This window comes from Mesoplodon densirostris, chromosome 17, assembly GCF_025265405.1.
Source record: "Mesoplodon densirostris isolate mMesDen1 chromosome 17, mMesDen1 primary haplotype, whole genome shotgun sequence".
NCBI lineage: Eukaryota > Metazoa > Chordata > Mammalia > Artiodactyla > Ziphiidae > Mesoplodon > Mesoplodon densirostris.
In genome coordinates this window covers 69,419,085-69,443,407 of record NC_082677.1, presented here as the reverse complement: position 1 = coordinate 69,443,407, position 24,323 = coordinate 69,419,085, and the positions used below count along the sequence as shown (strand labels likewise).

General features: G+C 40.6%; 1 protein-coding gene across 2 annotated transcripts in view; it reads right to left on the bottom strand.

Annotated features, from left to right (window-relative positions):
• TPP2 (tripeptidyl peptidase 2) overlaps positions 1-24,323 on the bottom strand; it is a 68,848-nt gene that overhangs the window by 28,884 nt on the left and 15,641 nt on the right. For both annotated transcript variants that reach the window (XM_060079868.1, XM_060079869.1), the window contains exons 3-13: positions 22,315-22,410; positions 19,851-19,955; positions 16,738-16,862; positions 12,586-12,749; positions 10,622-10,776; positions 9,899-9,975; positions 6,883-7,010; positions 4,357-4,456; positions 2,683-2,831; positions 832-947; positions 131-299 (exon numbers count right to left, since the gene is read on the bottom strand). In XM_060079868.1, the coding sequence (XP_059935851.1) occupies positions 131-299; positions 832-947; positions 2,683-2,831; positions 4,357-4,456; positions 6,883-7,010; positions 9,899-9,975; positions 10,622-10,776; positions 12,586-12,749; positions 16,738-16,862; positions 19,851-19,955; positions 22,315-22,410 (1,384 nt within the window). The remainder of the gene's footprint in view (positions 1-130; positions 300-831; positions 948-2,682; positions 2,832-4,356; positions 4,457-6,882; positions 7,011-9,898; positions 9,976-10,621; positions 10,777-12,585; positions 12,750-16,737; positions 16,863-19,850; positions 19,956-22,314; positions 22,411-24,323) is intronic.

The window sequence follows — 24,323 nt, the reverse complement described above, 5'->3', positions numbered from 1 at the left end:
AAAATAATAACATTGTCAATTCCTGTCTTCTCTTTAGAACATTAGCCTAAACAGCATTTTCTCTATTGTGGTACAATTCATTCAAAGCATAAATGTGAGCACATCAGCTTACTGTCCGGTTATTACTCACCAGTATTTTCTGGAAATACAGGTTCAATGCCAACACCGTGATCTGAAGGTGCAGCCACCTGAACAGGATCTCGGAGGTAGATGCCACGGTTATTTCCAACAGTAACAGTGAAACCTAATTTATTAGCAAATGATGTATTCTGAACGAGGTAGTCATAGGCTTTATCAACCTAATTAAGAGAATACAAACAGTAAGATATACACGGTTGGGTCAAGAAAGTACTTTATCGCAGGTCCCCAGTTTCTTTTCCGTTGTAGCAAAGTACAAGCAAAAAGTCAGTTTCTCCATCCGCCTCTCTGACCTACATGGAAGCCCCATTTAGGAGGGCAATTCTACCTCACTGGACAAAACACTGGTCTAGCCACTGGACTCGCCTTCCACTCCACCCTCTTTACTCCCAAGTGACGCAGCTAGGAAACCTCCACATGCCATTACGACTGGCCGGGTTCTGCCCTCTGCTGCTCTGCCGTGAACTCCACCCTCTACATGTCCTATGTCTATTACGTTTCTCCATCTTAGCCCCACAAATCTGTCTTAAGTACAAAATTTGTTTTCATACCCTCTGCTTACAGTTCAGAGACTACTCTGGCATATAATCAATTAGAAAAACTCAATCGTCATTATAATAGGAATATTATCCAGTAATCACTAAAATATTATCCTGCTGATTTACAACCCGTTTTTCGTACAAGCGACAATACCTGAATAATACCATGTCCTTGGGCAAATACTTCTATATTGTCAGCCTTCACTGCAGTGTTTTCCAGAGCTCTTCTGACTGAATGAACCGTGTAGTTAACATTATTAGCTTTCAGACCTAAAAGCCAAAAACAGAAAACAAGAAAGTAGTGTCCATCAGGTGAGCTGGTTACTTGAAACACTCTCCGCTCACTAGTATGGATAGCGCGTACATCCTCTGGTTTTAACGTCTTGGGTTTCAACACTCACTTTTAAATCATTTTTATTAAAAAAAAAAAAAAAACCAAAAAACTGACAAACAGTCTGACTCAAGCTGCTTCTGTTTACGCAAAGACTTCATTCAACGAAAATTCCTGTGCGCCCACTCGGCAGTGGCGTGAACACGGGCTCTGCACTGGGAGCGTAAGCGTCTGAGCAAAAAGTACCAAAGGCATTCGAATGACACCTTCCTTAAACTACTGCTGGTCGAACAACACGGCCACTGGCACAAGGTCTCAACCCGGGTGCACGTTATAAACACCAAGGGTACTGAAAGGAGCCAGAAATATGCTGAGGTCCCGCTGCAATTAAATCAGCACCTTTGAGACTGGATCCCAGGCATGGACACTGATTAGAAGCTTCCCTGGCAATGCCAGGGAGCAGCGAGGCTGGGGCTGACTGTCCTCTGGGAAGGATGTGGAGGCCGCCAAGCTGTCCACCTTCTGAGAACGACCGCTGTTAGAGGCGCAAGATGAGTAAGAGCGCACTCCTGTCCCCTCCAGAACTGAACACGCAGACACTTAGGAGAGTAAGCCCTGAGCAAAACAAACATGGGAACGCTACGGCGCTCTGAGAGCAAATTAAGAAGGTGACCATTGTGTCGGTGAGAATCCACGAAAGGGTTATGCTCCATGAGAACACATACGTGAGTCGGTATCCCTAGCAGTGTCTATCAGAGGAGACACAGGGAACACACAGGCCGAGACACGGCGGAAAGGAGCTCCAGGCAAAGAGAGCAGCGTGCCACAGACAAGAGGCGCAAGCGACCCTGAGATACTCGGCGAGGCTGAAAAGGACCAGGACTGTGGGTGGAGAGCCCAGGATCTGACCAGAGGGACACTGCTGGGGAGGGGTCTTCAGGCCCGCCGGGCTGCCCGGACGCTGAGCCCTCGTCAGGGCTGATGCCCCCCTGTCCAACACCACGGCAGCCTCTCACACGCCAGCCTGGCGCCCCATCAGCTTCGCTGGCTCCGTGCCGATATTCACTGTCTTCTCACGTGTAACAGTAACCATTTTTTATTTTGTTCACAGTCTGTTTCTCCTCCAACTTTAACATCAATTCCACACAGGCAGGTATTTTTGATGTTCTGTTCACTAATTTAGCCCCAGAGCTAAAATAACGCTTAAGTCATTAACAGCCAATAAATACGCTTGCTGAATGAATACACATGCAAATCATTATCATCACATAAACTATTCTCCACCTTAAACTTTACTTTGGGCCAGGACATTCCCAGTTGTACCACATTTTCTCACCCTGAGAAATTCAGGAATTAAAAATACCTGCCTGAAATAAGAGAAATTTATTCCATTACTTTTCACGGCCACAATCTGACTTTATTTTATGCTATGAACAGGAAATTGTCTAGATACTTCACACCTACTTAACTAAGCTTATACATAAATCATGCATTTTAGAACCAGGACCAAGATGAAGTATAAGTGATACTTTTAAAATCCATTTTATCATGTTACTTCTATCTTATTAAGAAAAGTAAGGAAACTATGGCTGAAGTACACGCGGAATAGCCAACATCTCACTGTCGCTTCCCTGGGCAATGGAGCAACGGTAGTAAGGTGAGCAACGTGGTTACCTGACAGAATCAGGGCGATGCCTCCACACGCGTTGGGAGAAGACATAGACGTCCCGTTCATGAGCTGAGTTCCGCGCAGCGTCCAGTTAGGAACAGAGGCTATGGCGCCTCCTGGGGCGCTGATGCTCACTCCAAGGGCCCCATCGGCACTGAACGAAAGCGGTTAGCGTCTGCTTACGACGGTGGACATTGGATAAACAGGGCCTTTGTAAAAAGGCCACTGGCCAAATAAATTACAGTACAACACACGAACTATCTGCAGTCACGGCTATTTCGCTATTAGGCAGCAGTTTTTTCCCTGTAAGAGGACAGAATGTCTGTATGTGTGCGTGTGTGTGTGTATGCGTGCACGTGTGCATGTGCGTATCTGGGCTTACATGTGGCAGGCCATAGTATCAAGTATGTTTTATAGGACAGTAAATGAGTGTCACTGCTCAGACGCCTGATGAATGTACTTTTCTCGTCTGTAATAAGCAGAAGCACCCTCTTGTCTACAAAGTCTGAAATAGCGCTGTCCAGGAGAAGCATGTGGGACGCACATGGCATTTAAAGTTTTCTAAAAGCCATATTTAAAAAAAGCTAACAAAAAGATGGTTTAATTTTAGTAACATATTTTATTTAACCCAACATATCTAAAATATTATAATTTCAACATGAAACTGATAGGAAAAAATGAGTTAATTTACATTCTTTTTCGTACCAAGTTTGCAAATCTGGTGTTCATTTCATACTTGCAGCACAGCTCAGTTCAGACTCTCATGTGACCAGTGGCTGCCATGCTGGACTCGAGCCAGCAGGGTCCACTGAGTTAAAGCCCATAGAGTTCACCATTGCATCGTCACCAAACACCAGCTCAACTACTGTTGTTCCTAGCTAGGAATATTGGGGCCATTTGGTTTCACATTTTAACAGAGAACTGAAAGCAATGCAAACAACTCCTGTAACGGGTTGGTAGCAGCCCTTCTAGTGACTATCCTAAAACAAATATTATTGGGTAAATATCTGTTGACCTGTAAAGATGTTCTCACTGTATTACCGAGTGACAAAAGTAGGTTATAAAAGTGCCTGAGTAGCGTGTGCTTCCACTTATGCACACGGTAATGACTAAAAAGATGTTCTTCGAAATCTGACCCATACATATGACAGATGATGAGGTTTAGGGTGATTCCCACTTTTCTCTTTGCACTGTCTATGTTGTCTACCACTGTTTGCACTGAACCGTGATATCTTGTAACTGGAACAAATAACTGGAAGACTCATGAATTCTGACTCTTACTCTCTATTAATTTTCCACTAGTCTGTTAAAGTGGCTGATCATAAAGCATTTCTGGTGGTAGAAATAGTGTTCTAAAAACAGGTTCCGTAAAACGTAAATAAAACTTTCACTGAAATAAAAAAATAAAATTTTCCTTATATAAACCTTACATATTCTTAGTGAAGGATTGTAGACATGGGCGTAAAATTTATAACAGAATAGTTATGTCATACATCTAACAATGAAATAACTGTAATTTATTTCTTTAATTACCTGTTTCCCTAAAACGAGATTGTTAATTAAAATGAAAATGCAAAAACCAATAGAAAGAAATGGTAAAATGACCAAAACTCTACCCCTCTCCACCATGCAGTTTAACAAAATATTTGTAATAGTCCCATGTACTACTCTCAACCTACCTGGGGCCTCTAGAAGACCACGTGTACTGATTTGCAGGTAATTTCTCTCTCAGAGAATACTCGGCAACCATCATATCAGGAGAAACGTAGGCACCAACACCTGTGGAGTGGATCTGGTCATTAACAAAAGGACACAAGACAGGGATCCTAATTCTAAACCCACTGCTCCCTCGGCTGTGTGACCCTGGTAAATCACCTACTCTCCCGATACCACAGTTCTCTCTCACAAAATGGAAAGGTAAGAAAATTTAATAACCAAGGCAAGTTTACTACATGCCAGATGTTACACTAGGTGGTATGCTTTTGAATATAAAAATATCTAACAGGATTATTATGTGGATTAAATAATGTATCTAAAAGTGTACCTATGTGTAAAAGAGAAAGAGAAATGTGTTTCAAATTTTTAAAATATAACTTTAGAAAGATAAGGAATCAGTTGACTGGTCTTCATTTTTAAATGATCACTGTATCTAAAATTCTTCCAGCTGGCAGTAGCCCTCCCCACAAAAATGACTGTAGTAAATAAGCAAATAACAAGCATTTAACATGCTACATACAGTCTTTTAGATAAATGTGCAGATGCCAACTAGTTAGACTGCAATCGCAGAACATAGAGATCAAACTCAGTTCCTTCATTCTAGAAATTTGGAAGCAGAGTGTAGAGAGATTAAAAAAATTTACTAAAGGAAATGACCAGCAGAGACAAGACTTAGAATCGAAGACTACCAGCTCCTCATTTTTCTTTACAACACACACATCTTCAGAGCAAAGTCTAGATAAAATGAGTGAGTTAAGAGGACTCAGGTTAACGATGTTGCCACATAAAACTGTAATCGTGTTGTAAAATTTAGTTTAAAATTTTCAGTGAAACTGGGGATAAAAAAATGACAAAATACTGAGCATTGTAGCAGCGTAGTGTATTTTGATCATTAGATACCTTTGAGATCTATTTTCTGTTTCATTTTAATTTGTGTACTTAAAAATATCTAGAGATCTGGAATACACAAGGGATGTATCACTGGCAGGCACTGTTATCTTAACACATGATTTAACAGAATTACTGAATCAAAAGGTTTCTAACTACATAAAGGGGTCCAGGGGTAAAGAATCCACCTTGCAACGCAGGGGACGCGGGTTCGATCCCTGGGAACTAAGATCCACATGCCGCAGGGCAACTAAGCCCGTGTGCTACAACTACTGAGCCCGTGCACCTCAACTAGAGCCCATGTGCCGCAAACTACAGAGCCCACGTGCCGCAAATTACAGAGCCCACGCACTCTGGAACCCACATGGCACAACTAGAGAGAAGCCCACGCGCCACAACGAAAAAGATCGCGCGTGCCTCAACGAAGATGCCAGGTGCCGCAACAAAGACCCGATGCAGCCCCCCCAAAAAAACCAAAACCAAATTACATAAAGCAAGCTACACCTTGCTTAAAATTTACAAGCTATAAATAAAAGCATGTCCTATAAACATAAGGTCACTGATATTTCGAAACAAAAACATTTTCAAAAGGACCAGTTTCTGTTCTAAGCTTTGATGCCCACATTTTGTTGTGTGTCTATAACATCAATAGTATCTTTACAACTATAACAACACCTATGATATGTACATATCTGCTCAGTTACTGATGGATACACCAGAAAAACTGTTTGGGACCAGTTTTTATAGTCATGCATCCAATCACAAATGTTAAGAGGTGTAAGCCTTATTTTGATCCCAAATTTAAAAATAAACCAAAAAACTTTAGGCCTCATTTACTACATAAGGGATCTCTCAATTCATCCTCCTCATTCATGCTCATATTAAAAAAAATCAGGGGTGGGTTTCATGTTCTGTGGAGGGGGGTTTTGCACAAGGTGGCAGCTACTGTACTATGATGGAAGTTCCTTTGATTATTTTCATATTATGACTGCAACTAATTTTGCTCTCCTACCAACTCCTGTTGACAGGCATTTTTTCCCGTTAGATTACAGTGAAACAACACTGCATCAGATCCTGAAGACCAAAGAGTGGGAAAAAGCCACATTCATAGAACAAATATGATTCAACTGCTTTTCACAATAATGAAGTTCCCTTCCTCTACATCTAAATCTTTCTGCATGTTCCAAGAGAAATTAAAAGAGGAAACGCGACTATAAATAAATTGTCCTACACTATAAATAAGAAGTGAAGCAAGTGTCTTTATTTATGCTGTTTACTTAGCCTGGAAAGCCCTTCCCTTGCTTGTTCCTACCTATTAAAATCCTCATTCTCACACTGCTTTCAGAAAGCCTTGCCCAAATTCTCAAAGCAGAGGTAACTGCACATTTGTAATGCCTGCATCTGTACTTCCAGCAAACCCCTTACCCCAGGCTGCTGTAGGGGAAATTCTAGATCAGCAAGCCCCTAGTAGATTTCACTTTCCTAAGGATCTACTTAAGGCTCACAGTGTCTTGCATAGAGTAGAGATACAGTTAACATTGGATGAACTGAGGTTTTCTGCCTGCTTGTTTTTAAGTCTATTTCTAAAACAGGAAACTAACCTATCACACTTGATGTGGTTCCTCCTGGGCACCCGACTGTAGAAAGGCAGGGGCCATTATTCCCAGCACTTGAAACATAAATTACGTTATGCTTCCACACGGCTTCACTAATTACTTCACATATTCTCCTGAAAGAGAGAGACAATTCCGCTGAACATATAAAACTGTTCCACTTTTCAAGAAATATATGACCATAATGTGAAAATATTTTCAAACATGGTGTATATGAAAAAACAAACCAAAACAAGGGTTCTAAGTAGCAGAAGTAAGACGGTGGTCTTACTGTGGATCAAGAGAGGTGCTTTAGAATCACTCAGGACACCCTCAAACCACAAGTGCTGAGCTCCTAAGCCCACAGTGTTTATAACACCAAACTACGCTCAAATGCACCGTTAAGTAAATTTCGGCACATCCACCATTGGTGGAACACGATACAGCCATTCCAAGAGATACACCCTCGTTGGGTGTTAGTGGAGGGAAGGAGCTAGGAGGCCCCAGGTTACACATGGGGAAAATGCTAGATACAAAACTGAATATATGTGGGGAAAATAAACTACAAAAGGACCAAGAGCAAAGACTGAACTATTAGCAGTGACTGGGTGGTGGGACAACAGGGGTCCACCGCCATTTACCACTTAAAGTATTCAGAAATGACTCCTCGGGGATCCCCACACACAGCTGTGATGAGTGGCAAAGGTGAAAGTGGAAATAAGGCACGACGAAGAACTGAAATGCAGGATTTAAAGTATGAGAAATCTGGTTAGAGCTTGACAGCATATGAGAAAAATGTACTGGTATTAATTAAAGGAGACGAAGTTAGACCACAGGAGGAAAATGGGGTCAATATAAAAAAGGTAAAGGGCCAAGGACACTCCAAAGTGATAAATGTGAAGGAAAGAACACCAGGGAAAGAAGACTTTAAAAGAAGGGAGGTTAAAGGAGAGAAAGAAATACACTGAGGTAATCAAGCTACTGAAGCAAGAGAAGAAGGGGCGAGATTACCTTCATGGATGAAACAACTGAGAGGGAACTTGGGAGACATGCCTTTCCTGCCCCACAAGGGACTTAGTACCAGTGATCTGAGAAAATCAAGGTGTTGTTTCTTAACTTTTTAAAATTTTAGTTTTTAAATTAAGATACAGTAAAATTGATTTTCTCTTTGGTGTACAGTTCTTCGAGATTTAACCCATGTATAGCCTGTGCAACCACCACCATAAACACAGTAATAATTTTAGCACCTCATTAAAAAATCTCCCTGGGGTTATCTGTCCATTTGTAGTTACATGTTCCCGTCTAAGCCCTGGCAACCACTCATCAGTCTTGATTCCAGTCATTGTGTCTTTTTCAGCATGTCACATAATCCTGAGATATACAAGATTGGGTTTATGTGTATGGTGGGTGCATGTGGATGGCGGGTGTATAGGGATGGTGGGTGTATATGGATGGTGGGTGTATGTGGATGATGGGTGTATGTGGATGGTGGGTGTATGTGGATGGTGGGTGTATAGGGATGGTGGGTGTATAGGAATGGTGGGTGTATAGGGACGGTGGGTATATGTGGATGGTAGGTATACAGGGATGGTGGGTGTATGTGGGTGGTGGGTGTATGTGGATGGTGGGTGTATGTGGCTGGTGGGGGTATAGGGATGGTGTGGTGAATAGGAATGGTGGGTGTATGTGGATGGTGGATGTATAGGGATGGTGGGTGTATAGGGACGGTGGGTGTATGTGGATGGTGGGTGTATGTGGATGGTGGGTGTATAGGGATGGTGGGTGTAGAGGAATGGTGGGTGTATAGGGACGGTGGGTGTATGTGGATGGTGGGTGTAGAGGGACGGTGGGTGTATAGGGACGGTGGGTGTATGTGGATGGTAGGTGTACAGGGATGGTGGGTGTATAGGGATGGTGGGTGTATGTGTATGGTGGGTGTATGTGGATGGCGGGTGTATGTGGATGGTGGGTGTATGTGGATGGTGGGTGTATATGGATGGTGTGGTGGGGGAGAGCTCATCAATAAGTAAACAGTCTAAATAAGGTAATTTCAAAGTTACTACTATAAAGGAAAAAGAGGTGAGGCAACACGAGGTCAAGGCTAAGCCAGTGGACTTGGCGGCAGGAAGATTCTGACGGCACAGGGACGGGGTGGGGCAGTGAGACACGTCCTTGGAAAACAGTGAACATACGTAACTAAGTTTTGCTGGGAAAGTAAGTGAAGGCTGTGTGAAATGAAGAGGTTTTTTAGTTAGTTAATTTTAAAGCTAGCAGGTACTAGAGCATGTCTGTGTAGTAATGACAACCCAGGAAAGGCGAGGGATGATGCTGGAGCAGTCTTTGAGAAAAGAGGAGATGAGAGCCAGATCGTAAGTGCCTGAGTGGCTTTCGATCCCAGCACTTCTTTCATTACAGAGCAAGGGAAGGCAGAAGGTTGGGTCAGACAGGTCACAGGGAGGGCATGGAAGTTCCCTCTGAGTGCTTCTGTTTTCTCTGGGAAAGAAAGACGTGAGGACATCAGCTGAGGAATGAAAGGGGAGGTCGCTGAAAGGCTCCGAGGAGAAAAGCAGGTGTAAAATGGCTGTCCAGGAGTGGAAGGGCATGTGCGGTGTGACCAAAGACGATGCTAACGAACATCTCCGATTCGTGGTCATAAACAAAGTATGACATAAGTGTGACCTCCACAGACCCGGGCAGATGAGTTGTGGGATCACTGAAGGATCTGCCGGGCTTCCACAAGTCTAGACTTTGTCAGGAAAGTACACCTGGAAGAGGTCAGGCTGCGTATGGATGAGGAATTCTAATGACGGATGGGCCCTCGGGTCCACCTGGCTGGCTAGGAGGGGAAAACTACATCAAAGATGTGACTGTGGGAATAGGGGCGGGGTTCTCAGAGACAGACAGTTATCATCTACCCACCGAGTCTGCTCTTTTTCAGTTGTGATATCCAATCCAGTTCTAAAAAGCATTTAATACTTTTCATCAGCTAAGCTTCTATGGCTGACAAGTGCTAAAGAACACTCACCCAGAATTTGGCCAGTGAGTTGCTTCTCCATAGCTGTAGTTGACAAGATCACACTTATGATTTATAACCTCTATCATCTATTGAAAAGATTAAGAGTCCAGTTTAGGCAGCCATTTACAGAAACAGATGAGCCAGTACAATAAAGGCATGGAGTCCCATAGTTTCTTAACCAATCGTATTCCAATTCAAATCTAAATTTATAAGTTATCCTCAGGCATATGGTTGATAAACTTAAAAAAATGTAGGAGGGAGTCACAGAGTACAGGAAGTGGTCAATAAGAAACAAACTAGCATTTGCAGAGCGGAGTTGGGGAGAGGAAGAGGCATGGAATGGTTCTTATTAAAGTCGAAATTCGCTGAAGTAAAATATAATTCATATGTTAGAATGAAATGCAGAATAATAAATTCTCCTCACACTGACGGAGCAAGCTGGCTAAGAGGTCTTTTTGCTTTTTAAAGTAGCTCAAAATAGCTTCCTAAGGGATTTACTAGAAGTGAGAGTATAATATAAATAATATTTTCATAATTTCCAAAAAAACTTTATCCTAATAATTTTCAAAAATATTTTTTAAATGAATTAAGCATTTTTGCTTTTAAAAACAAAGTCCTGTACACCAAATACAGTTCCAATATTTTTTGTAAAGCCATAGCACTTTATAAACCTGAAAATATCCATGATCATTAACCATTAGTCTTCAAAGTCACCAGCTCACAAATACTCACCGCTCTGATAAGGCCTGTGCCTGTTTCCATTGTGCTTAGTCTTGTATCACCAATCTTGATGGAAAGAATCTGAGCACCAGGAGCCACGCCATTCCGTTCAGGTTCTTCTGGAAAATGCCCGGCAGCTATACTAGCTACGTGTGTTCCGTGAGCTCCTAGAGGCAAAAAGGGGAGAAGCTGATAAAACATCCTCAGAGACTCCAAGTTTTAACCATTAGATTCAATTTGCACATTATTAATCACAATAAAAGTAATAAAAATATAGTCTTATCTTAACATCTAACAGTGTATTATTATCTTAAGTCTCTTAACGATAATTCACAAAAAATGAATTACATACACTATTCTGCCACCCTGGATTCTACTCTGTTCACTGAGAGTGAAAATGTAAGTCACAAAGGCGAGAAAATATTTGCAACATATGTAACTGACAAAGATCTTATATCCAGAACATAATCTGGATATAACATAACTCTTTCAAATTCAAAAGAAAAATGGGTAAAACACTTGAAAAAGCATTTCCAAAAAGGGAATAACCAAATGGCAAATATAAGTATGAAAAGATGTTTAACTTCATTAGTCACCCGGAAAATACAAACGAAAGCCACACTGAGATGCCTCTTACTACAGTTCTGAGCCTGACAGTGGCAACTGTGGGTGGGGCCGTGCACTCACACTCTGCTGCGGGGTGTTAAGGGAGCAGCCACTGTGAAGAGGAGCTCCGAGAGTCTCAAATAGGCAACCACCACACCCAACCAGTTCTCCCAGATACTGGTCCAAATTAAACAAAAACATAATCCACAAAGACCTGTACACAACTGTTGAAACAATCCAAATGTGCATCAACAGGTGAATGGATAAACCAACCATGGTGGATGCACATGATGAAACACTACTCAACAATAAGGAACAAGCCAGTTACAGTCACAATATGGATTCTGAAATAGGCAGGCAAAAAAGAAATTTTCTTCAATTCCATTTATATACAATTCTATGAAATGTAAAGTAATCTAGAGTGGACAGAAAGCAGTTCAGCAGCTACCCGAGGATGTGCGTGGAGACAGGGCTGGGTTATAAGGAGGACATGCCAACTTCTGGGGGTGATGAATATGTTCGTAATTTTGACTGTGGTGATGGCGTCCTGGGTGTACGCACATATCAAAACTTACCAAGCCGTGTGTATGCATATGTGCAGTTTCCTGTACTTCAGCTATACCTCAGCAGAGCTTGGGGAGGGGGAGGGAAAGAGCTGGCTGTCCTACTTCACTCTCCTTCTCCCTCCCCAGAAGTAACCACTACCCTTACCCTGAAGCTGGTACGCACATTCTTCCCACCTATGTTTTCATATTTTTACCACACACACACACACACACACACACACATAAACATAATACAGTATTGTTTGGCATGTTTAAAAATTTTACACGAATGTTTTACCATGAATACATTTTTTTCAGTAAAGTTTATGTATCTGAGATTTGTGCATACAGGAATATGTAGATTTATTCATTTTCATTCCTATATAATGTATTCCACAGGATGAATAACACAAATTTTTTAAAAAATCTATTCTTTTGCTGATGGGTATTTAAAAAGTTTACAACTTTTTCAAAATTACATAGAATGCTGTAGTGAGGATCCTTTTACCCGACTCTTTGCACTCATGGGTGAATTTTCAAGGGTTAATATTTGGAGGTGAAATTACTGTTCATAAGATGAATTATGCTGATGTATTTTTTGTGGTTGGACCATGCTTATACTCCTTGAATGGAGCCTACATGGTTATGGCTTTAAAAGAAGCCAGGGAATTTCCAGGGAATCAAGTCACATCCATTATTCCAGACCTAGTTCTTTAGTAGGGATTATTCGATTAAATTCTCTATAAGGCTGCTTCTGGCTAGAAGAATGTGTCACCTTACCACTTTGTAAATTTATCTCTAGTTAGCAAATCTGAAGCAGAATACCTCCACTCGTCACTATGGAGAGCAGGTTTCCATCATCATATATATTAACGGAGTAATTCAACATCTCAGCTGTGCCAAAAGAGCCATATTCCTGGGCCTCTCTGTAATTTCTCAAAACAGTAGATTTACTCAAATCCCCATCTTCATTCGAAGCAATGCAGGCTCTGTAAGATGAGAATAAAGAGAGGTAAAGAGTAGGTAATGAAATTTATCTTATTTTCTTACTTTTTTAAAAATCACGCAATACTGTTTCTCAGATGTCTTCTCACCACTCTATCTGCTTTTACCATAACAAACATGGCAACTGCCTGTTTCACGGAGTAGACAGTAAAGATGAGGTAAAATAACTTACAGGAACCAGCCCTTAAATGAAGTCATGTACAGAGAGCTTTAGGAACTGTCCTTCATGAAACTCCAGGCACAAGACCATCTATCTGCTTAAGGAATCAGACCAAAGCTTAGCCTCGACCTTTAGAATAGTTTGGGGTGATTCTGACAACACAGTTTAGGCCCTGCTTCCTTCTGCTTCTTTTAGAACTGATTTCATGAATCCAACAGCGTAGGTGGGCCCTCGAAGCTAGATGAACTATACGGCGCCTCGGACGCACATTTGTAACAGCCTTAGGCAAATATTTGTTTTTCACAAGAAGCATTTTCTACAGTTTTATGGTTGTCCTCCTGTCTGCTCTTTCCTCATTTTATTAACTTTGTAATTTTTAAAATATATATTCCAAACACTTTAGAAGACAGTCTGATTAAAACTAAATGAATCTAAAACAGTCATAAATGAAACGTATGTCATTTAAGGGTCAACCATTATGTGTTTAGCTATTAGACCTTTCTGCTCATTTTCTAAATAAGAACAACTGTGTTTTAACAAGCTAAGTACATCAATCACAATCGCTATAATGAATTAACGGGAGCCCACTAGTATAGTGTAGAGAGGGCGTTATTATAAATACTAAGGCATACATTTCATTAACACACTACAGCAAAATCATCGGTTTGTTTTTATGTATATTCCAATGTGTGCCTAAAATGATTTACGGCATTTCAAAAAAATACGTACAATATAGCAAGACACAGGAGAATGAACACTTACGGGGAAAGTAAGGTAAAGAGAAAACAAGCAGCATATCAAATGGAATCAAAGCTGAGGTTAGCGGATAAAACATATGCCAACAAATCTTCCGCATCTGCTAGAAAGCAGCACCACTGATGCCAAAATTTAAGTACCTGGCCAGCCTCCATGCTGGAAATCACTCTCAAGTCCTCCCTTTCCCTCACGCAGGCCATCACACACTGAACTGCTAACAGTTCCTCCATCATTCTCTGGATCTTTCCCCTCTACCCTCAACCCCCTTTCCTACCCTCTGCTCAGCTAACTTGTGCTGACCCTTCAATGACATCTCTCTTGATGCTTGATGCTTCCTAGTCAGGTTCAGATGTTCCCAGGGACTACTTGCTTCTAGAGTCTGGAGTCCATGGAGCAGCCTCTAGAGAGTCTGCTTGGTACAAAGAAGCTATGTGCCAAATGGTGAAAGAAGGCATCAACATCTTTTAACAACATTCTCACAGCAAATACTGTGACACATTTCACAGAGCACTTCTTCTAACCACCATCTACGTGGAGGGACCCAACAGTTCAAGCGCCGTATATCAAAACACAAATACAAAACTTAGGGACTTCACTAAATAACTCCACAGAGCGCAAATGTGAACATGGCGCAAGGGTATATGTTTCTGAAGGTCTGGTCAGCTTAACTCAAGGGACAGTTGTTAGAAGACAGAGAAGGCCTGTGGACAGGATTAGAGTATGTGTGTGTGAAAAGAATCCACACTTTTCATCAAACTCTCAAAGGAAAACTGAAACGAGGTCAAAAACCACTGAAAAGAAACCAATTAATAGTCTTTCCTTTACGTAGTCCTCTATAGTGTTTCTCTAACCAGGTTTTGCTCCCTATTGAGGGACAGTACTTGACACTGTGCATCCTGGCAAATACTTGAGTGCAGTCATACTAGGCTACCTGGTTAAGTGCAGAGACAGCGATTTAACAATTAGTAGAATTGTGTCAAGGGGAACGCAGACCTGACATTCTTGAAACAAAACAGACACTTAAGGTCACTTTACCTCCCCTCAGAAATGGTTGGCATTTCTGACATGAGACATGAGAACACCTGCAGACAGTGCCGAGATTTGCCTTAGGTGATTTGAGATCTTTAAGATTCGCTTCAAAAAATTCTGGATCTAACTCTGAGGTGGGGTGGGGGAATCAAAGTCCCATACAATATATAGTATTGTGCAAAAAAAGTTAGATTATTTCTAGTAGCACTTGAAAGCATGATTCTGCTGTGTTTTTCATTGATTATACTAACATTTTCTAAAATGTTTTCTAGTTATCACAGATTTCACTTCACTTAGTATTTGATTAAATTTCATTTCCAACACAAAAATTCTTCAAGATGTCTCAGCATACTGTTGACAAACTATTACACTTATCACTTTCTTTGTCAATTGCCTTAATGACCGAGAAAACTTTCTGGAAACATACACTGGCCCCCTGGACATCCTAACCCCAAGCCCTTCTCCTTAGGACAACGTAGTCTGCAGTGCTTTCAGCAACTGTATAAATACTTTAATTGAAACCACCTATTGCTCCACTACCCAATCCCCGCTAACATTAAAGTATTTCCTTAAGTCCTTTTGTGTGTTTTGTAGTAAATTTTCCACATACACTGAATTTTGTATCTAGTATCTTCCTCACACTTAACCTTGCCTCCTCTCCCATGACAAAAATCACTGAAGGTTTATGACTGGGAATGACTGTATCGTGTTATACCACGGGGTAGATGTCCCAAAATTTACTAAACCATATGTTTGAACAACTTTTTAATATTACGAACACTTGATCAAAGCTTCTGCAAAGCTTTTGGAAAAAAACTGTTCACAATGTGTGCACACCTGCACATATACACACACCAAAACATACTACAATACATGGAAAAGTTGCATGAGTATCAACTATCATCTAGATTGAAATATTGTTATATGCAAATATTTTATTACCAATTTCAGGCCCAAATGGAGTAGAGATTTCCTATTCAACTGACAATTTTATATACCCATTATCAAAGATGAGTTATTACCCACATCTGTGAGAGGAAAGCCCCCTTTTAACCATTATAAACTAAATAACAAGAGACAGCAATCAAATCACCGTATCTTGTTCTGTGTTTGCCACATCTCGGGAAACAATTCTTTGCATATGAGCAGGGACTCAAACTACAAAACAATTTCTGGAAGGGTCCCTGGTTTATTGCAGCGACCCTGAAACATGTATATGTCTAAATATCTGTATTAAGAACATATTCCTGCTTCTACACAGATCGTAATTCAAGAAGACAAACTAGCTGACATAAAGAAACACAGCTGCAGTGTATGATTCACTAAGAAAGAAAGTAGAAAATGTACGTGATAGGTAACTTGGTATAAATCATCATTATTAGTAGTAGAAGCAGCAGATACAGCTTACACTTATCCAGTACCTACTATGCCTAGAAACATCAGATTTACAAAACCCTCTAAGGAGGTACGATTATTATCCCAATTAACAGGTGAGGAAATAGGCCTAGAGAGGTGCAGATAAAGCATTCAAGCTCACATGCTAGGATTCCGTCTCAGATCTGAGCTCTACGCTGCTGCCCGCATCACGCTGCCTCGCTTCAACTTAGCTACTAGGTCTCTGTTGGTAAATCTTTACCCAACTTTCCTCCTCTGCCCTTAAAACTTTTATAGTAGATGCTTTGCAACATCCTCGTGCACTTACTTTCCAAACTGCCCAGCTTCAATCAGGAACATTTCTACATACACCAATCATCAACCTGCTAATATTATCTGTTTAATGACTACTATCTGGTTAATGAAATAAGATTCTTTAAAACAGATAAGGGTTATTAGCTTCCGTGTCTAAAATATTAAGAGGTTCAAAAGGCTTATCTAAAACTACCCAAAAGCCAATTTGGCCCTCAAGTAGCTTTGCCTGGAGATATTAATGTCACATAAACCAAATCTCCTGGCAGTTCTGAGGGTTTAATGTTCTTCAGAGCAGATAAAATGATTTTTAAATCAAGAACTGGAAACACACGGCTTACCCCCAGGTCTCACCATCATGCCATACCAAGCAGTCATATACAGGGCCAGGATCACTGTATTTCTTCTCAAAAGAGTTAAGCAATTCCACTTGACTCTGAAGCTCCTCCTTCATCAGTTTATTTGCCTAAATGATTAAAACAGACGTTAATATTAGCACATCAAATTTGTGCTCTTGAAAAGTGATATTAACATACAACCAAAGACACCAAAGACACAGTGTGACCCAAGAGTAAAGTCATTTTACCCTGGAAAAATGTAAGAAAATTTTCTTTTTATATCTGTGCAACTTGTAGTCCAGTGTAGTGGCAGTAACAATTAAAACACTAAACAGTAAAAAATACTTCTTTTACTCACTATCATATTCAGTCACTCCCTACAGCTGCTTTGGGAAAGACACGGTGCTACATGCTAAATGGTGCTATCATTTGGCCAAGGGTGTTGGTCACATACCTATAATTGTATAATTCATTTCCAAAAGTAATGCTAAAATTTTTATACAATAGTTTCTCTATCGACTTTTAGATTTTTATATCAGGAACATTTCCATTTCAAATTTGTTTCTTAAGAACCCAAATAAATAACAGGAACCATGAATAGTCTTACCTCTTTTAGAATTCGCTAAGTTAAGTACATACTATGTTCATGACCAAGTACATAGAAGCTGCTATTCAACCACTTTGATCTACAAAAACAGGAAATTCATATGCTTCAACCTAGGCACTTTTTTAAACTACATACTATATTAGACTGCCCTACATTCACCTGAACAGTTCTCATGAATAAAAATTTAAGTTTTACATGTTCCCAAAATCTGAAGTTGTGCTTCATTTTTATTTATCCAATATATTCAACATTTACTCCTCCTTAAGGAAAAAGACAATTATATAAACAATTCTGGCATACAATATAAAAAGGATAATTAAATTCAGATCCCTCTCCTATAAAGTTAGTTGTCTATATGTAGCACCTGAAATACTATAGTTCACGTCTCCAATAGGAGGCTGAAGAACAAATCTTGATCTAATAGAAGATTATACAGCTGTTAAAAAAGGATGATGTACACAGATTAATAAAAGTTAAATGTGTACGTAGATCTATACAGGCCAGTGGTCCTTGACCCAAGCTGCATGTTAATTAAAGCTCCTGAAGAGTTTTAAAAATGCTTGCCTCCCCTGCAAGGTTTTGATTTAATTCCTCTCTAGGGCACAAGCACTGACAGTTTTTAAAGCTCCTGATGTGACTCTAATATGCAGCTAGGGCTGAGAACCACTAATACAATTGCATTTCTGATTAAGAAATGCATGCCATTAGAAGCCTAAATAGACATTTCTCCAAAGAAGACACATTGATGGCCAACAGGCATGTGAAAAGATGCTTAGTATCTATCACTAATTATCACAGAAATGCAAATCAAAACTACAAAGAGGTATCACCTCACACTGGTCAGAATGGCCATCGTTAAAAAGTCTACAAATAATAAATGCTGGAGAGGATGTGGAGAAAAGGGAGCCCTCTTACACTGTCGGTGGGAATGTAAACTGGTGCAGCCGCTACGGAAAACAGTATGGAGATTCCTTAAAAAACTAAAAATAGAGCTACCATATGATCCAGCAATCCCACTCCAGGGCATATACCTGGAAAAGAGGAAAACTCCAATTCGAAAAGATACATGCACCCCAGAGGTCATAGCAGCACTATTTACAATAGCCAAGACAAGGAAGCAACCTAAATGTCCAACAACAGATAAATGGATAAAGAAAATGTGGTACATATATACAATAGAATATTACTCAGCCATAAAAAGGAACAAAATAATGTCATTTGCAGCAACATGGATGAACCTAGAGGTTATCATACTAAGTGAAGTAAATCAGAAAGAGACAGACAAATACCATATGATATACTTACATATGGAATCTAAAAAAATGATACAAATGAACTTACTGACATAACAGAAAAGACTCACAGACACAGAAAACAAACTTATGGTTACCAAAGGCAGAAGGTGGCAGGAGGGATAAATTAGGAATTTGGGATTAACAGATACACACTATTACACATTAAATAGATAAACAAGGACCTACTGTATAGCACAGGGAACTAGATTCAATATCTTGTAATAATCTATAATGGGAAAGAATCTGAAAAAGAATATATATATACATATATGTATGTGTAACTGAATCACTTTGCTGTACACCTAAAACACTGTAAATCAACTATACTTCAATTAAAAAATTCATTAGAAGAAAAGAAATGCATGCATTAAAAGAAAAATTTAGAAGGACGAATGTCAAGTTGCTGTTACCATCCCTGGGCGGTGGCACTTCAGAGGCTTTCACTCGCTAAACTTTACATGCCTGTGTTGCCCGAAAGTTTCTGCAGCTAGCACTCATTATTTTCACACTAAACCAAGAATTATTTTCATTTTATAAACTGATTCACAAAAGTGTAACAGCAAGGATGTTGAACAATGGGAGCTCTTGTACGCTTCCTGTGGAATTGGTACGATCACTTTATAACCCATCAAAAGACAAGCACAAGAATTTTCAAAACAGGATTTTTCATAATAGCCAAAAACTGAAAACAAAGCAAGTATCAATCTGCAGAATGGATACATAAATCGTGGCCCATCAATTATATAGCAAGGAAAGTAAACTACTGCAACACCCCACACATGGAGGAATCTCACAAAAAACATCAAACGAAAGCAGCTACGCATAGAAGAACACATACTGTATGATTCCATTTTACAAAATTCAAAACAGGTTAAAGTCGTTCGATAAGTGTCGGAAATCAGGATGGTGGCTGCTTTGGGGAGGAAGCAGCAGTGAGTAGGAAGAGGCAAGAGAGGGGCTGGGGTGCTGCATATGTGGGGTGCCCACTTTGTGACAATTCATGACAATACACTTAGGAGTTATGCACTTTTACGTGTGCGTATTCTATGTTTGTTAAGAACTTTTAAACAACTGATAGACACATATGTAAACTGACTTGAGGAAAAATAAGCAAAGAAAAATTTGTAAAAGTAAACAACTTAAAACTTGTGAAAAAGAGTCTATTAATTCTCTAAGAACATGGTAACGTTTAAATAAAAGCGACTAGCACCAACTTGGGAAAGGCAATTGTTGGCAACGTCGAATTCTTCCTGCTTTCGACAGGCTTCTGCAAGGGCGACTCTGTGAACAGGGTCCCAAATTTTCTCCTTCCGTTCTTTCTGCAAAGACAGAAAAATGACCTTCCAACGAGGTTGACAAATATTCAGGTAAACCTAGATAGTCATTTACAGTTGTTATGAGCTGGGGTGCTATACAATTCTCCTATAAAGGTTAAAAAGTCATTTATAATCAAGCTGATAAAGCAATGGATCAGTTATAAAAAACTGATTAGCTAACTCACCACATATAGGTTTTAAGAGAACAAGTTTACCAAGGCACAACCAAATGTATTCTTACACATCATATGTTCCAATTTGAATCCTTCCCTTCTCCAAGAATAACTAATACCATGTCAGGTAACTGACTGAAATCCCAGTCATTTGAAGAAAAAGTTTATTTTGAACCCTTACAGAATTGGGAAATGCCTTCAGCCAAGAGCAAGAAGAAGAGAGGAGTAAGAGTGCCTGCAGTTGCATTTTGATGGACCTGCCGGCTTCCTCAATCTCCTTCCTCTCTAGCCTGTTTTTTTTCCCCACCCTCGTTGACTTGATAGGGTTCTTTGCTACTGAAATTGGTCTTACTTTCATCTCTAGTGCCTCCCAATGGAAGTCTGCTAGTTAAAGAAATCCTTTCCAGTAAAATCATCAACTCCACTGAGCTAAGGGAGGGGATCCACTTTAATTTAACCACTTTATTTGTATGATAATTTGTACCTTAACACGGTTGATTAAATTTAATATAGGGCATTTCAGCCTGAAATTTTAAAACAAAACAGTATCCAATAAAAGTTGAGTTAAGTGCATTTTTTTTTTTTTCCAGAATGACTGGAATCTGACAAATGAGCAAAGGTTATATATGTAAGGTACTGAGTAACTTCCTATTGTTCACTGACCCCTGGAGAAGCAAATCACAATACTAGATTAGATAAAAGGGCCCACAGGTCTTACCCGTGAGGCCCCTTTGCAAGGATCACATCCTGTTTTATAGTTGAAACCTGTATGGGCCGCTAGTGTCAGCAGTCCTCTAAAGCAGCGCTGCCAAATACGGCAGCCACTAGCCACATGTTGCTATTAAAACTTAACTTTTAAAATATTACATAAAATCCAAATTTCATTTCCGTAATCATACTAGCCACATTTCAAGTTCTCAGTAGCTACATGTGGCTCGTGGCCACCATGATGGACGGATAATGAACATTTCAAACCTTTCCTAAAGCAGGCTCCTTCTCTTTCAATTCACAGTTCTTATCTCTCTAATGACAGACTGTGTTTCCTCTCCTTCAGCTGCTTTAGGTCAGAGTAATTCTTTCCCTAATACTGAATGATGACTGGGATCAAGAAAGCTGGGTAAAAACTAAGAAAATGCGAAAAATTACCACAGAAACAATAGGAACGGGAATAAATAAGGCAATCCACTTTAAATCGACTGTCTTTAACTTCTCTGAAGTTAAAAAAAAGTCCTTCAAAAATCCAACGGGGGAGCTTCCCTGGTGGCGCAGTGGTTGAGAGTCCGCCTGCCGATGCTGGGGACACGGGTTCGTGCCCCGGTCCGGGAAGATCCCACATGCTGCGGAGCGGCTGGGCCCGTGAGCCATGGCTGCTGAGCCTGCGTGTCCGGAACCTGTGCTCCGCAACGGGAGAGGCCACAACAGTGAGAGGTCCGTGTACCGCAAAAAAAAAAAAAAAAAAAAAAAAATCCAACGGGGGGCTTCCCTGGTGGCGCAGTGGTTGGGAGTCCGCCTGCCAATGCAGGGGGCGCGGGTTCGTGCCACGGTCCGGGGGGATCCCCTGTGCCACGAAGCGGCTGGGCCCGTGAGCCATGGCCACTGGGCCTGCGCGTCCGGAGCCTGTGCTCCGCGATGGGAGAGGCCACGGCGGTGAGAGGCCCGCATTCCGCAAAAAAAAAAAAATCCAATGGGGCTTCCCTGGTGGCACAGGGGTTGAGAGTCCACCTGCCGATGCAGGGGACACAGGTTCGTGCCCCGGTCCGGGAAGATCCCACATGTCGCGGAGCGGCTGGGCGCGTGAGCCATGACCGCTGAGCCTACACGTCCGGAGCCTGTGCTCCGCAACGGGAGAGGCCACAACAGTGAGAGGCCCGCGTACCGCAAAAACAAAACAAAACAAAACAAAAATCCAATGAAAGCATATCCCATCTCCCAGAAAAACACAAATACACAAAATTTGAATATAATTTCAAGGTACTCACAGATTCCCTAAACTTATCCATGTATCCAAGATTAAGAACCATGAATGGGTGACATTCAATTGAACGGAATCTTGCTTTAAGCAGTCACCATTTGAAAGCCTCCCAGACCCCCCAAACAATTAAGTTAGTGAGATTTTAGGAAATGTTTTTCTTCAGTATGAATAAAATTTGAGGAAGAAAAGAAGTCACTGATACTAGATTGCACGTTACCTGTATTCTTTCCTTGAGAGCCTTTGGATAGAAATCATAGCCGTTTTTTATGCCAATGTGGTATCTGCCTGAGGGATTTGTCCAGCTCGCAGGAATCTATAAAAAATAAAAAGTAAATTTCTCACTCACTAAATGCTTCCCAGTTCTAATAATATAGCACTGGGGAAAAAGGTATGAATGGCTCAACTTGGGTGAGCAGGCTCACATGTTACAGCAACGTTTTTAATATTCTAAGTTGCCACTTAATATCTCTCTGGCTCTTTTTTTTTCATCAGTGAGATGGTTTAAGGAGAATATCTTTCATTTACACAATGCTTTATAAAGTGCTTTCAACATCACATGAAACCACTAAGACGTTCAATTCCCGAGCATCAAGGACACCTCACCCCCCCCTCACCACTCCATTGCCCATCAACCAGGGGGGAGGGAAGCAACTTACAGAACACCTCCACCCTTAGATTTCCCATTAAGAAAAAGAACTTCACTTTCTCCTCTACAATACTATAGGGATATGCCCAGATACTAAAAAAAAGAGCTCTTTGAGTTCTTAAGATAAAAGTTCTATAAAATCATGTTAATTACATATAACATCTTACAATAGTTTTTCCCACTATCTCAAAGTATTTAAAACTAACACTTCCAGCTTTTAATTAACAGAATGATGTAAAGAGTATGCCCAGTTTACAAACGGAGAAAGCAAAGAAGCAAAAAGAAATTAAATTGCTGGCCCAAACAACAGAAAGGTTGAAAAGAAAACTGGAATCTAGTTCTATCACAGAGACAAAAACTTGGTGTAAGGGATATGGAATTTAAAGTCAGATAAACCTGGCAGAGTGCGCAAACTCTGCCACTAACCAGGTGGGACCTACAGGCTTCTGCTTCCTCATGTGCAAAGGGAAGAAAATAATCTTTACCTCCCAATTTGCAATGAATAATAAGATGCACGAACATCAACCAACTGGAAATGTCCATCAAGACAATGGGGATCCTTCATACTCTTTGTCATCACAGGACCCATGATCACTAAAAACAGCTTTTAAATGCGTACAGATTATGAAGTTGAACCATCAACCACTCAGAGCTGGTGGACTGACTAGTGATTCTTACTCGTGCAGGATCTTTAATAGACTCATCCCCAAGTCCCTCTTCGTCAAATTATTCCCCAGGTAGGAAGCCTTTGAAGGAAATTTTCTCACAACTAACTAGAGGAAGACAATCATTCACAGAACTTCAAAGATCTACTGACTTTAAAAAGCATGCATATCAGGGCTTCCCTGGTGGCGCAGTGGTTGAGAGTCTGCCTGCCGATGCAGGGGACACGGGTTCGTGCCCCGGTCCGGGAGGATCCCACATGCCGCGGAGCAGCTGGGCCCGTGAGCCATGGCCGCTGAGCCTGTGCATCCAGAGCCTGTGCTCCGCAACGGGAGAGACCACAACAGTGAGAGGCCCACGTACCACAGAAGAAAAAAAAAAAAAAACAAGCATGCATATCAGTAATCTTTTCTGAATCAACTGGATGTCTGGAGTTTGTGAAATTTCAAATATGTTGGCACACAAACTAGTGCTTTTCATTCAAAGCTTATCAGCCTTCTTTAGAAAATAGAGATTCTTAACTCTAACATTCCTGCAACAGCCCGTGACATAACAACAACAATAAATAAAGCGCTGCAACAACAAAAAGGTAAGTAGTCACTAGCTGGCAAATCCAAAGACTATTTCATCACAGGTGTCTCACGACACAGGTGGCTTTGTAACCCTATGCTAGCGACAACTTCTTTGCGCAAAGAGATTACAAAAAGCTGTGAAATGCCAAAGGATTAAATGGAATAACTAATTAAAATGACTGCAAAATAATCAGGTGTTAAGACAATCACAATTACTTAAAATACGTATATAATACAATAAAAATAATCCAATAGACATAATTTATATTTAATTAAAATGAGACCAAATTCTGCAGGGTCCATGAACCAGATGTATCTCAAATCACTACTATATATTTTCCTCGA